This window comes from Engystomops pustulosus, chromosome 5 (assembly GCF_040894005.1).
Source record: "Engystomops pustulosus chromosome 5, aEngPut4.maternal, whole genome shotgun sequence".
Taxonomy (NCBI): domain Eukaryota; kingdom Metazoa; phylum Chordata; class Amphibia; order Anura; family Leptodactylidae; genus Engystomops; species Engystomops pustulosus.
The window spans coordinates 130,164,655-130,180,613 of record NC_092415.1 but is presented as its reverse complement, the minus strand read 5'-3'; the positions used below and the strand labels follow the sequence as shown (position 1 = coordinate 130,180,613).

General features: G+C 42.2%; 1 protein-coding gene across 3 annotated transcripts in view; it reads left to right on the top strand.

Annotated features, from left to right (window-relative positions):
- Positions 1–15,959, top strand: part of TRIO (trio Rho guanine nucleotide exchange factor) — a 373,142-nt gene that overhangs the window by 322,582 nt on the left and 34,601 nt on the right. For all 3 annotated transcript variants that reach the window (XM_072153041.1, XM_072153043.1, XM_072153042.1), the window contains exons 45-47: positions 10,734–10,784; positions 12,298–12,375; positions 14,230–14,415. In XM_072153041.1, the coding sequence (XP_072009142.1) occupies positions 10,734–10,784; positions 12,298–12,375; positions 14,230–14,415 (315 nt within the window). The remainder of the gene's footprint in view (positions 1–10,733; positions 10,785–12,297; positions 12,376–14,229; positions 14,416–15,959) is intronic.

Here is a 15,959-nt window from a genome sequence, read left to right as displayed (position 1 = left end):
CTGCATCAAAAAAAAGGTGAGTACATGGATTTTTATTTTTATGTGCTGGGCAGGGGAGTGGCTGTTTACTGGGGTGAGCAGGCTAGCTGTATACTAAGGGACTGACTGGCTATATACTGGGGGGCAGGCTGGCTTTATACGGGTGGAGGGCCAGGCTGGCTTTATAAGGGTGGAGGGCCAGGCTTGCCTTAATACGGGTGGAGGGCCAGGCTTGCCTTAATACGGGTGGAGGGCCAAGCTGGCTTTATACGGGTGGAGGGCCAGGCTGGCTTTATACGGGTGGAGGGCCAGGCTGGCTTTATACGGGTGGAGGGCCAGGCTGGCTTTATACGGGTGGAGGGCCAGGCTGGCCTTAATACGGGTGGAGGGCCAGGCTTGCCTTAATACGGGTGGAGGGCCAGGCTTGCCTTAATACGGGTGGAGGGCCAAGCTGGCTTTATACGGGTGGAGGGCCAGGCTGGCTTTATACGGGTGGAGGGCCAGGCTGGCTTTATACGGGTGGAGGGCCAGGCTGGCTTTATACGGGTGGAGGGCCAGGCTGGCTTTATACGGGTGGAGGGCCGGGCTGGCTTTGTACGGGTGGAGGGCCGGGCTGGCTTTGTACGGGTGGAGGGCCGGGCTGGCTTTGTACGGGTGGAGGGCCGGGCTGGCTTTGTACGGGTGGAGGGCCGGGCTGGCTTTGTACGGGTGGAGGGCCGGGCTGGCTTTGTACGGGTGGAGGGCCGGGCTGGCTTTGTACGGGTGGAGGGCCGGGCTGGCTTTGTACGGGTGGAGGGCCGGGCTGGCTTTGTACGGGTGGAGGGCCGCGCTGGCTTTGTACGGGTGGAGGGCCGCGCTGGCTTTGTACGGGTGGAGGGCCGCGCTGGCTTTGTACGGGTGGAGGGCCGCGCTGGCTTTGTACGGGTGGAGGGCCGGGCTGTATACAGGAGGAGGCTGGCTTTATACTGGCTATATACAGGGGGGCTGGCTGGCTACATACAGGGGGGGCTGGCTGGCTACATACAGGGGGGGCTGGCTGGCTATATACTTGGGAGGGCTGGGGGGACTGACTGGCTATTTACTGGGGAGGGGCTGGCTGGCTGACTATATAATGGGGAATCTGGCTGTATACTTGGGGCATTGGCTGCTACTTAATGGGGGGCAGTCTTGCTGTATACTGGGGGATTTTCTGTCTATATACTGGGGGTCTGTCTGGCTATATACAGGGGGGTGGCTATATACTGGGGGGCTGGCTGGCTGTACACAGGGTAATGACTGGCTATATACGGGGGGGAAAGGCTGGCTGTCTATATACTTGGGGGCATGCTGGCTGTATACAGGAGACTGGCTGACAGTGTTGTATGGCGTAGTAGTAGTAGTTATATTCCTGTACATAGGAGGCAGTATTATAGTATCTATTTTCCCATACCTAGGGGGCAGTATTATAGTAGTTATATTCTTGTACATAGGGGGCAGTATTATAGTAGTTATATTCCTGTACATAGGGGGCAGTATTATAGTAGTTATATTCTTTTACATAGGGGGCAGTATTATAGTAGTTATATTCCTGTACATAGGGGTCAGTATTATAGTAGTTATATTCTTGTACATAGGGGTCAGTATTATAGTAGTTATATTCTTGTACATAGGGGCAGTATTATAGTAGTTATATTCTTGTACATATGGACTAGTATTCTAGTAGTTATATTCTTGTACATATGGACTAGTATTCTAGTAGTTATATTCTCGTACATATGGGGCTGTATTATAGTAGTTATATTTATGTACATAGGGGGCAGTATTATAGTAGTTCTATTCTTGTACTTAGGGGGCAGTATTATAGTAGTTATGTTCTTGTGCATAAACTGCAGTATTATATATTTTACTTAGGTGCAGTATTATAGTAGTCACATTCTTGTTTATTGAAGAAGTTATTGTAGAAGGGTGTTTTGTGTAGATATAAGGCAGTATTAATTTGTGTTCTTTTAAAAAATAAGTTTTATTCCTGTATAATCGAGGCAGTATGAGTCTTTCTCTTCGCTGTACATGTTGATTTAGAGCATCTACAAACCGTTTGTGTGGAGTTTAGTAAGTCCACCAATATCACATGGTCACGCCTACTTGTTTTGACCCTGCCCACAGAATGGGCCTTTTTTTATAGTTTTTTTCAGTGCCACTTTAAATTCCCAGTACATCCCTTCGGGAAGGTGTGAACACATAAATATTCCTACACAGGTAGTCCCCCTGACAGAATTATTTTGTAAGTTAAATTTGTATGTAAACAGGTATATTTTGTAAGTGTAAAAGAGGACTGTTTGTAATTAGGAGTCAACTTTGAAGTGAAATATAAATCTCATTCAAAATCTCCACTTCTGTGATTTCATGCAACCAATTTACATATCTTTCAAAGTAAATTTTTTTTTGATGATGATTCCACACAGGGCCATGAAAGAAACATGATCTGAAAGGTGTTAATCTGCTTGGTGACTTACTGGCGATGATTTATTAGGTCAACTTAAAAGAAATATACCACAGAAATCAAGCATAATCCAGGGGCACTTATTCATAGAACCAGGCACAATGGGGGATATTTATCAGGACCTCTGCGCACCGCCAGTGGCGCAGAGGCCCTGAAATAATCGCAAATGCTAGCTTATTGCTAGCTTTTGCGATTATTTTCCCCAATCCGCCACCTTCACGCCAGTGGGGCGTGAAGGGGGGGGCGCGGGCGGACGGGAGTGGGCCGGCGCGGTGCGTTACTGTCCCCGCGCCTGTGCACTCGCTGCTGCCGGCGACTTTTCAAACGTGAAAAGTCGCCAGTTGCGCGACTGGCAGCCCGATACATCAAGAGGCAGAAGCCTCTTCATGTATCAGGCTGCGAATTTGTAGCGGCGGGGCTATCAAGACCTGAGCTGAACCGGCATCGGGAAACATGGGGTGCCGGCTGAAACATATAACCGGACACCCCAGTGTAACGACCGCGGCATCTAACATGCCTTCCGGGGGTCTTACCCCCACGGTCTTACCCCCATGAGTATTGCAGGATATTATCATGAACAAGCAATCAGATGATTGCTTGTTCATGTCCCATGGTGGAAATAGTCAAAAAGTAATTAAAAAAAAAAAAAAAAAAAGTTTTTCAATAAAAAAATAAAGTAATAAATCACAAAAAATGCCCATAGGCCCCATAACATATAAAGAGACATATAACGCAAAAAAAAGTCTAAATCATAACACAAATACCACATATATAGTATCACCGCATCTGTAACAATCTGTAGAATAAAACTAAATAATTATTGAACCCGCATGATGAACGCTGTTAAAATAAGCTGTTAAAAACCCGCAAAAATTATGATTTTTTTACCTATTGAACCCCACAAAAAAATGCAATAAAAAGTGTTCAAAAACACATATGTACTCTAGAATGATGCTGTTGCAAAGTACATGTCCCGCAAAAAAACAAGCCATCAACCAGCTCCGTAGCCAAATAAATAAAAATGTTAGGCCACTTGGAAGACAGAAATGCAAAAATGATAGATTTTTCCCACATTAGGGTTTTATTTAGCAAATTTTGTAAAACATAAGAAAAAATATTCATGTATGGTATCCCCGTAATCATATCGACCCATAAAATAAAGATAACATAATTATTAGGCTAAACAGTGAACACAAAAAAAGGAAAAAATCCAGTACAGAATTGATTATTTTTTACTCCTGCCCTCAAAAAAAAGTTCTAAATTTTCAACAGTAGGGGATACCAACCCTAAAATGGTAACACTGGAAAGAGCATCTCATCCCGCAAAAACAAATGCCGTCACATGGCCCAAATAACAAAAAAGCTAAAAATTTTATATTTATATTATTTCACCTCAATTTTGATTTCATATGAAGATATCAAGGGGTTAACAATCTTCCTAAAAGCTGTTTCTGATAGCTTGAGGGGTGCAGATTTGAAAATTGGTTGGTTATATAAGGAATTTATGATGCTAAATATGTAAAATTTCATTCATGACGGAATTTATCCCCAAAATAGTCAATTCGGAAAAAAAATACGGAAAATCGATTTGATTTTCGATTTGTAAGCCGCGTGACATCAAATTATCCAGACATTTCAAAAATTATGAAAATGTAAAGTAGACATATGGGAAATGTACCGTATATACTCGAGTATAAGCCGAGACCCCTAATTTTACCACCAAAAACTGGGAAAACATATTGACTCGAGTATAAGCCGAGGGTGGGAAATGCATTGGTCACAGACTCCCCCCCCCCCCAGTATATAACCAACCAGCCCCCTATAGCAGTGATGGCGAATCTTTAAGAGACTGAGTGCCAAAACTACAACAAAGACCCGCTTATTTATCGCAAAGTGCCAACACAGAAATTTAATTTGTGATTTATACTCCCTTCTCTGTCACAGTTTTCATTGATACTAGCCCCTGAGGACACCAATAAAGCAGAAAATAGTCCCAGGTAGAGCTGTCACTTTAAAATACCTCTGCACATCAAGTCCTGGGCTGTCTGAGACTGCAGGAAGATACCTGGAGTCATCTCTGGTGATGGCCTGAGTGCCCACAGAAAGGGCTCTGAGTGCCACCTCTGGCACCAGTGCCATAGGTTAGCCATCACTGCCCTATAGTATACAGCCAGTCCAGCCTGCCCCCAGTAGTATACAGCCAGCCCAGCCTGCCCCCAGTAGTGTACAGCACTGCCCCCAGTAGTATACAGCACTGCCCCCAGTAGTATACAGCACTGCCCCCAGTAGTATACAGCACTGCCCCCAGTAGTATACAGCACTGCCCCTAGTAGTATACAGCACTGCCCCCAGTAGTATACAGCACTGCCCCCAGTAGTATACAGCACTGCCCCCAGTAGTATACAGCACTGCCCCCAGTAGTATACAGCACTGCCCCCTGTAGTATACAGCACTGCCCCCTGTAGTATACAGCACTGCCCCCTGTAGTATACAGCACTGCCCCCTGTAGTATACAGCACTGCCCCCAGTAGTATACAGCACCTAGCCTGCCCCGTGTGGTATACAGCCTGCCCCCAGTAGTATACGCCTGTCCCCAGTAGTATACAGCCTGCCCCCAGTAGTATACGCCTGCCCCCAGTAGTATACAGCCTGCCCTGCATGAAAAGAAAATAATAAACTTATATACTCACCCTCCGGTGGCCCCGATGTGCAGCGCTGCTCCCCCGATGTCCGTGCGGCTCGTCTTCAGGCTTCGGCGCCCGTCTTCTTTCTTCTTCCAGGTCGCCGCCATTGCTCTCTCTCACGGCCGGCGCCTAGTATGACGCGCCGCTGCTGACGTCATACTAGGCGCCGCCCGGGGGAAGAACAATGGCGGCGCCCTGCAGAAGAAAGAAGACGGGCGCGGAAGCCTGAAGACGAGCCGCGCGGACATCGGGGGAGCAGCGCTGCTCATCGGGGCCACCGGAGGGTGAGTATACACGTTTTTTATTTTTTAAGTATTTTTAACTCGTATATGACTCGTGTATAAGCCAAGGGGACGTTTTTCAGCACATTTTTTGTGCTGAAAAACTCAGCTTATACACGAGTATATACGGTAATTCAGCAACTTATTTAGGTGGTAAATCTATCTGACTGAAACCGCAATGATTTAGAATTTCGACAATGGCAACATTTTCAAGAAAATCATAATTTTTTTCTTGTTTTTGTAAATAAACGCAAAACTTATCAGCCATAATTTACCACTAAAATGAAGTACAACATGTGAGGAAAAGACAATCTCAGAATCGTTTACATAAGTAACAGTGTTCTAAAGATATAACCATATAAAGTGACGCAGGTCAGAATACAAAAAATGGGACTGAGCCTTAAGCTACAAAATGGCTGCGTCCTTAAGGAGTCCAAGTAAAGCACTGTATTTAGTGAGCTATTCATTTTTTGTAATTACTTAATATGAAATATGAAGATGTTGATAATGGACGGCACTCACTAATGACTGGTACAAGTATCTTCTTCTTAATTATAACTTGAACATATATTCACAAAATGGGTGAACCCTTGTACCAGAGATTGGTGAGTGCCGTCCATTATCTACATCTTCGTGGTTTTTTTGCTGGACTATGTAACTCAGGATTTGAGCACCACCAGAGAAGGTATCTTTACTATGATCTACAGATTTTTTCATGCTGCTGACAGCTTGATTGTTTGCGGACTATCGAGTGATATAGGTAGTGCCGTTGCTTTTCGTGTTTTGGTACATTTTATGCCTCTATTTACTGGTTTTGATGACTGAGCACACCTAAAAGTCACCTGTTGCAAGAGAGACAGCAAGGTGAAGGACTTTTAAAACAAGGGAGTGAGGATGCTGATGTTTTTTTTACACAATGCAACAATAAAAATGAGATCCATTTGATTAGCACAAAAGCACTTGAATTTAAAGTTAAACATCTGGCTGAAAGAGAGATTCGACTATTCTGGTCTATCAGCTCACTTAAGTCATATAATGATGGCGAACCTTTTAGAGAGAGAGTGCCCAACCTACAACCAAAACCTACTTTTATGTTGCAAAATGCCAACATGACAATTTAAGCAGTAACCTATTGATCCAACATTTGGATTATAGCTTCCTTCCAGGGTCCCCTGAAGAGGAAGAATCAGGGGATACAGAGAAGGAGCTCCAACGATAAAACATCTCTGTCCACAACGTCTCACGTCCTGGCAGCCAAGGAGGTTTTGCTTTAAAATAGCACTAAGCATAGCATGTCGATGGCTGTCTTGGACCGCAGGAGAAAGCCTTGAGTCACGTCCAGCAATTTCTGTGCTGGGGTGAAGGCCTGGGTGCCCACAGAAATGGCTCTGAGTGCCACCTCGCCACAACTGCCCTAGAGGTTTAAGATGTTACAAAGAACCGTCCCAGTTCGAGAATGATCCTAATTTTAAAAAAAGATGGGATGAAGCACGTTTAGAGCATTCACTTATCCTACTGAGACTAATCTTGAAAAGAAATGAAGAAGAGTACGAGAAGGTCACGGAGGAACTATGTGGAGCAAAATTGGAACTTAGGAAGAGGTTAACATCCCAACAACTTGACACTTTCTTCAAAAGTCTAGAAAAACGATATTAAGGAAAGGAAGCAGGATAAATTCCTAAGGGACAAGCAAGACTTTGAAAATGATAGAGTATTCAACTGGAAACCACAAAGGGGTCTCAAAAAGTAAACCCATTTTTAGAGCAAAAGGAATTACAGGCAATCAGGAAGAGACTATTGTACGACACTCTTGACTCCAGCACATCAGAAGAGACATTACAAGGACACCAAGCGAAAGAGAACGAGACATCAGTTTCCAATTAAGTTGTCCCTTTACGAAGCGAACCAGAAGAAGTGGAAGAATAGGAAGAAGAAGATGACAGACAAGGAAGAAAGTAACATGGAGACAATGAAAAATGGGGACACTCTAGTCATTAACTTGACTGCCCGAGTTCTAGATAAGGACTGTTTCAGCTTTACAAAAAAGATTAAGTTTCTGTTTTACTAAACAATTTAATAAAGTAGATTTCGAGATAGATAGACTTGTTTAAGGGCCTAAGAAAGATGAGTCTTTTCACAAAAAGAAAAAGGAAAAAAAGACTTGGATGTAAAGGATGCAGAGAGTCCATTGAAGGTAGGCCTGTTAGGCGTCTTCGTAACAGGGGAACTCTCATAAATGGAAAAGGAATGCATATTATTCTTGGCCAGGGAAGAGGAAAGTAGACCTTCAAGGAACACAGAGCCCTTCAAAGGGGGCAATAAGTCCAAATTTTATCCCCAAATTCAACAGCGGGAAGCAGTTGACCTCTTCCGTAGACAGGTCATGAAGGCAGTAGAGGCACTCGTTTATAAGAAAAAGGGTTAAAATATGACTAAAAATGAACAACTAGCCCTAAAAAGATTAAAGAAAGACGAGGGGGTGGTAGTAAAACCTGCAGATAATTGTGGTAACATAGTGATCATGAAAAGCGAATATTATAAAGCAGAAGCCCACTGGCTGCTTGGGGCTAAAGACCCCATACAGAAATATCAAGAACAGCTGAAGACCTTTTTAAGGTCGCAAGTAACTAGAGGGATTCTTTGAAAAAAGATGGCAGAAAAACAACTACCCCCATTCCCTAAAAAACCTGACACAAAAATGTGGATAACCTGCCAGGCCAGCCGATCGAGGCTGGCATTGGCTCAGTTACTGAGCCATTGTCTCAATACGTGGATTGGCTCTTGAGACCAGTTCCAAGCAATATCCTCTCCTTTTTGAAGGATACAAATGATTTCCTGTCTGCCCTTGGTGAACAAGAATGGCATGAAGGTGCTTTTATGGCGTCTATTGATGTAGAGAACCTCTATTCCCATATAACCCCCCTCCCCCCAGAAGGAATACTTTCAGTAAGAGAGGTCATCTCCAAGGCACAAAAAGGTGGTGACTACACAAACTTTGTCTGTGATGCTCTTTTTTATATACAGTCTCTTAATGCCTTCCTTTCTACGGAGTATAGTATGTACAAACAGGCAGAACAGCCATGGGCACTCCGGTCTCCTGCACGTATGCAAATATCTTCATTGCTGTAAACGAGAATATTTACATCCTATAATGAACAAAATCCCTATGTAAACTTTATACAAATGCATAGAACGTGTTCATTATATGGTCCGGTACAGAAGAAACTTTCCAAGAAATACACTATCTCAACCGCACCAATAAAATGATCATGGCGTTTACATACTCCATAAATAGAAGTAAACTTGAATTCTTGGATGTATTAGTTGAGATTCAGGATAATAAAATCTGCACTTCGGTCCATAGGAAGAAAACGGCCAAAAATGCCCTTCTGCACTTTAAGAGTTATCACCCCCGACATGTGAAGGAAGCCATTCCATATGGGCAATTCTTAAGAATTAAATGTATAAATAACACCGTGGATGGCTTTGAGAGACAAGCAAATGAATTGAAACAGAGACTGTTAAAGAGGGGTTACCCTGAGACATTACATAATCAAGCATATGAAAAAGTTAAAGCTAAAGATCAGAAGGAACTCTTGAGGGGTAGGGTTAGAGAAAGGGACTAGAGAGGTTCACTTTCACCTTTGATTTCTCCCCCATGATAGACATAGTGAAGAAAGCCATGAAAGATAATTAGTATCTGATAGAGAATGATAAGGATCTAGCCCAAATAGCAGAGGGGGGGCCACTTATTAGCTCCCGAAGAGGGAAGACTATAAGATCTGAACTTGTAAAAAGTTTGTTTTGCTCAAAAGAAAAAAAAAAAAAAAAGGTTTGATTAAAAAAACTCCCCGTAGGTAACTTTAGGTGTGGCCATTGTAAGTGTTGTCCATACAGTTTGGGAACAAAAACAGTGTCATTTGGGGATTTGGAGGTTAAAATTAAGAGCTTTATCAACTGCAAAACCAGTTTTGTTGTATATGTCCTGTAGGTGCTACGTTGGAAAAACCATAAGAAACATGTCTTAGACTAAGAGAACATCTGGTCTGTTAAATCAGGGGTAAGGGCCCCTCACTTAATCCAGCACATCAGAGAAGCCCATGGGGACGACATAGGGACTTTAAAATTCTCGGGGATTGAAGAAGTACCAACCCCTAAAAAAGGAGGGGATAGGCAGTGTTTATTATTACAGGCTGAAGGTAGATGGATCCTCCGTTCAAAAGCTATGGGTCTGGCTGGTTTAAACAGTAAAAAAAGACTTGGGAATATTCTTGTAATGCCCCAAGAATTGAATGAATGGAACTCCTTTACCAGACCTGATGTGTGCTTAATATAACCATATAAAGATCCTGAATCAAGACATGGCAGCATTGTGTAAAATGTTGTTAGTGATTGCCAATAAGGTCTATGTTACCGTTTTGTTTTCCTGTTTTTAGATTTTTTGGGGGATATATACATATCAACATAGGATAGTGGGACCATGTTGGCAGTACACATATTGCGCTATACTATACCCTTAATACAGGCTTCGTATTTCCCTCCCCTCGATGTGCAAACCGGCCGGCTCCCTGCTTCTGGGCTTCGCGATCCTCTCCCTGGATCCAAGTTGCAGTGACGCTAAGCTTAGTTTCCGAGGCAACATGTCACATAATCAAGGAAGGGAGGACACCAGGTCACGTGACGCGTCCCACGTGGGGGATCACATGAGGGGCAGGGCTTCCCGGACTATTAGGCGCTGCACCCATCAGGGTCTCACCAGCTGTGGGAATACGTCACGACGTTGCAGGTGGAGCAACCGAGCACAGGCGGGTAAGTTTTAGCCAATGCTGTATTAGGGTGGTGAATTACATTCCCCTGTTGGATCTGGGTTTGATGTATGACAAGTATATTTGCCTATTGCATGACACATGAGTTATTTGAACAGATATACCCATTTAACCTATAAGTATATAACTCCCCCTGGTTTTAATTGTTGCATACGAAGGCCGGAAATAGTGCTGTAACACGCAAACGGCCATTTCCTTCCAGTGGGCATCTTGCCTCCACTTCCTCCCTTGTTCACCTTTTTTGTGAGTATATGTTCGTTTTACAATAAAGAAGAGGATACTTATACCAGAGATTGGTAAGTGCCGTCCATTATCTACATCTTCATGTTTTTTTTTGCTGGACTATGTTACTGAATTTGAGCACCACCAGAAGGTATCTTTACTATCGAGTGATATAGGTAGTGCTGTTATTGCTTTTCGTGTTTTTGGTACTTAATATGAAATATTTGAAATGTTAATTCATTGATTTTGGCTCTTCCCTTAGGATTTCTTAAAATACTCCAAAAAAGCCTGTATCAATGTTGCAGAATTGGAGGTATTTTCTTTGTAAAACGTATTTATTATTTATGTTTTTTTTTTATGAAGTTGGTTTTAACGTATAAAACATTAATCCATTGTAAAACATTAAAAGGGGGACGGTTGCACAAGCTCTCTATATTCACTTATTTGCTATTTTTAACAGCTCTACTGACCTGGCAGTTTCTATTGAAATGGAAACAGCAGTACATGTACAGCCTCTTCTCTCCTTACATTTTTTAGCAATGAGGATTACTGGAACCCAGTTTTCTAGTGAGATGTGGTTACAAAGGTGGTCCACAACATGAATACCCCAAATGGGAATATCCCTTTTATTGCCTGAATACCTGATGAGATATTCTCATCCGGCCATACACATTTAATTAAATTCATCTGCTATATACATTTCTTCAATTGCATGTTATTAAACAAAAATGTAACTGTGTGGAAGATAAGTAAAGATGTCCTAATGTAGCCATGTTATCTTGTTATCCCCTACAAACAAGATGATTGTCCTTGGATATGACCACCTCTGCACTCTGGCCACACAAGTGCTATGGGCACCTGTCGAACTACCTCAATGACACAGTATCTTCTGCCTATTTCATATGTTAAAACAAATCACTCCAGCAGCACCGATCATATCCATGGACAGTTGTCCTTTGTTTCCAAGGGCCCATATCACTTATGGGACATTTATCGTCACACAGGTAAATTTTTTTAATAACATCTGTCGTCATAGTTTACTTAAGGGGTATTCTCATCTAGGCATTCACATTAAATTTAACTGCCTTTAGTCTAGATTTTTTTCAATTGCATGTTATTTAAAAAAGTGTACCTGTGCGAAGATAATTTCCCATAAAGGGAGTCGTGTTGTCCCTTAGAATGAAGAAAGTTCTCCTTTGATATGAGCAGCTCTGTACTCTTATAGCAGTGCCCAGGCATGCACTACTTAGGTCTAATGAACAGTTGGACGACCACAGGCTTTGATACCTTTGAACAGCTGTCCCGTTCATTTCATATGCAAAAACTGTTAATTTGCGCAATCACTCCAGCAGTGGTGGTTGTATCCAAGGACCACTGTCCTCCATTTCTAAAGGTCAATATGACTACATTATGGGACACTTATCCTCAGGAAGGTACATTTTTCTCATGACATACAATTGGAGAAAGAGATATAAAGAAAGAGGCATGGGAGGTCTGCACACAGTAAAAAAGTTAGTGGGTCTGCTTAATCATATAATGAACGTTTAGGGATTATCTTCAGGCAATAAAGACACATTGACAACTTAACAGTGGCAAGCCCCTTTAATTTGAAATTTTATTTATAATTTCCTTTTTAAATTTTAAATGTTTCTGAATGTTTAACCATATTTTACATAAGTGAAAACCAAATTCAAGGTATATTCCTTTTATGTTTCTATTTACATTCCTATTATGTTTATCTTTGTCATATTGAAAAGGGATGTCTTGTTTACAAATAGTGGCTGCAGAGAAAAAATACATTAAACCTTTTTTTTTTCTTCCATCAGAAAGCTGTTGAAGTCATGTGTGTTGTCCTGAAGCGGTGCAACGACATGATGAATGTTGGACGGCTTCAAGGGTTTGATGTAAAGTTGTTATTCTTATTATTCCAACAATATTTCATATTGTTTATATAAGTCTATATGGCAGTGATGGTGAACCTTTTGGAGACCGAGTGCCCAAACTATAACCAAAACCCTACTTATCTATTGCAAAGTGCCAGCAATTTCAGTAGTAATTTATTTCTAGCTGTTCTACAACAACTTTCAATCATATCAGCCTCTTGAGGACAACAAAACAGTCGAAAAAAAGAAGTGCAAATTTTACTTAGTCCTGTCTGGTGATCTCTCTGCTATGTTGATGGCCTGGGTACTTAAAATGAGGGCTCTGAGTGCCACCTCTGGCACCCATGCCATAGGTTCGCCATCACTGCTATATGTTTTTATTTTTCTAAGTCTGTTGTTGTTTTTGGCTTAAAGCGTTACAGTTAAAATGATATTTACCACGTTGTTAGATATGATTCCCTCTTTTAAAACTAACAGAAAGATGCCCATATTTTGTTCCTTATTCTTTTCTTTCCAGAGTTATGGTATTTTCTTTTCTGCAAAAACCAATATATAAAGGTGCAGTCTCTCTACTAAATTACATTTTGGATTATTATAAATAGCACTAATCTCAGATGTACCGTATATACTCGAGTATAAGCCGAGACCCCTAATTTTACCATCAAAAACTGGAAAAACCTATTGACTCGAGTATAAGCCGAGGGTGGGAAATGCATTGGTCACAGACCCCCCCAGTATGTAGCCAGCCTGCCCCCAGTAGTATACAGCCTGCCCCCAGTAGTATACAGCCTGCCCCCAGTAGTATACAGCCTGCCCCCAGTAGTATACAGCCTGCCCCTAGTAGTATACAGCCTGCCCCTAGTAGTATACAGCCTGCCCCCAGTAGTATACAGCCTGCCCCCAGTAGTATACAGCCTGCCCCCAGTAGTATACAGCCTGCCCCCAGTAGTATACAGCACTGCCCCCAGTAGTATACAGCACTGCCCCCAGTAGTATACAGCACTGCCCCCAGTAGTATACAGCACTGCCCCCAGTAGTATACAGCACTGCCCCCAGTAGAATACTGCACTGCCCCCAGTAGAATACTGCGCTGCCCCCAGTAGTTTACACTGCCCCCAGTAGAATACTGCACTGCCCCCAGTAGAATACTGCACTGCCCCCAGTAGTTTACACCCTGCCCCCAGTAGTTTACACCCTGCCCCCAGTAGTATACAGCCTGCCCTGCATTAAAAGAAAATAATAAACTTATATACTCACCCTCCGGTAGCCCCGACGTGCAGCGCTGCTCCCCCGATGTCCGCGCGGCTTGTCTTCTGGCATCCGCACCTGTCTTCTGTCTTCTCTAACTTCGTGCTGGGCGCCGCCATTGTTCTCCCCCGGACGGCGCCTAGTATGGCGCGCCGCTGCTGATGTCATACTAAGCGCCACCTGGGAGAAAAACATTGGCGGCGCCCAGCACGAAGTTAGAGAAGACAGAAGACGGCGCGGAAGCCGGAAGAGGACCTGCGCGGACATCGGGAGAGCAGCGCTGCACGTCGGGGCCACCGGAGGGTGAGTATATAAGTTTATTATTTTTTAAATATTTTTTACGTCTAAGTATATGTATATTGACTCGTGTATAAGCCGAGGGGACGTTTTTCAGCACATTTTTTGTGCTGAAAAACTCGGCTTATACATAAGTATATAGGGTATATTACAGAATTCATAAAACACTGAATACAATACACTAACAGAAAATATATAAAAATTTCACAGAACAAACAATTTGTCCCCCCTTTTGTTTCTGAAATAAACGGGTGACCTGGGACCTTTGACATTTCTGAACTGGTAACAAAATATTTTTGCCAATTGTCATTTATTTTCTGGTTTACACAGGGTAAAATTGTAGCTCAAGGAAAGCTACTACTTCAGGATACATTTCTTGTAACTAACCAAAATGCAGGACTACACAGTAAAGAAAGACGGGTGTTTCTGTTTGAACAAATAGTGATTTTCAGTGAACCTTTGGATAAGAAAAGAGGATTTTCTACACCAAGTTTTCTGTTTAAAAACAGTATTAAGGTAAGTATGATTTCTATACATTTGTTAATTTTAAAAACTTAAAGGGAAGGCAATACCATAAAGTGACTTAGTTTTGAAAACTTTTATACTAAACATAACTTTCATTAGATAAGATTCACCTAATTTGAAAGTCTATCCTAGCCTCTACTACTTAGCTACATAAACTATTTGCGCAGAGAAAACTAGAAAACTCTCCAGTACCTCAGTGAGTTGGGTCCAGAACTTTGCTGCATATGGCAATATAGCTTGGGTAACTAATATCACACATTGTTACTAAAACTCAGGCAAGATGTCAGCACCCATTATTATAGAGAGAAAATAGCAGAAAACTAGAACACAGACACTTTAATCAGAATATGAACACAAATTGATAAAAAGGGATATATTTAGTTACTTTCACAGTATGCCCTCACTGTTTCTTAAAAATCATGCAAGGATAGGAAAAAGAGGAGCGCTCCTTGGTTCAGATAAGAGTATCTATATATAGACAAAGGGTATTTGGTTGTGCTCACCTTTGCTAGTTGTGCATAGCAGGCACAACTATGAATGTTTACTTTGGATTCCTGCCTTGTCCTTTCCGGTTGGGTTACCTCCAGTTTTTTGAAACAAAAGAAAGTCTCCAATATATGATTTGATCCCATCCAAATGAGAGCCGTACAGGAGATAACAAAAAAGGGGATGTTTGCTATAGGGCACAGAGCCGAATAAGTTGCTGACTTTCTGTGTCTTTATAATTCATAATTTATTAAAAAACTGGTATTAAAATAACAAAACAGATATCATATAAAGTAGGTAATTTAAAAAAGGTAATATCATTAGTCCTGTCACCAATACCTGTTGGAGCAGCTCACAAGGATCCATCCCCAGCCTTTATCTAGTCAGTTCATACATAATAAAGAAAATATGATTTTATAATGAATTATGTAAATGAGGCTGGTCACATGGTCAGAGGCAGTAATGTAACTCCTGTTACCTCTCCCCTCTCCTCCCACTAATCATGTCTGTGTGTAATGTATAGTAAAGGATTGCTAGTGTCTGTGCTTTATCTGCTGTCATGCTCTCCCTCCTAAAACATATGTGTGAGACACAGACATCAGCTACACAAGTACCTGACATGTTCTGCTATATAACATGGCTGCCTGGAGCTGTTTTATCTCTCCTATACACACACAGAGAAGCAGGGGGTGCCAGCACCAGGAAGCACATGGTGGAGCCATTACGCCATTATACCTCACACCATTATACAGGCTGTCAGTCAAGCACTGGGGGTTGTGGCTGTGCCTCCCACTCATGAATAAGCTGGACAGCTTGAATATGCTAATGACTCATTGAACATCTCACAGGTCATTTGCATACAGCTTTAGGACCTCATTGCTTAAGTTTACAGGCATGTAGAGGGACAATGAAGGGATAGAGACAATGCTTTCTCATGGCAGTTTATAAAAATATATTTGGTTTACGGAGTTAATTTGCCTGACGGGTTCTCTTTAAATACATTACACAGAAGTGTTTAATTTGATTCCGGAAATAATTATCACACATCA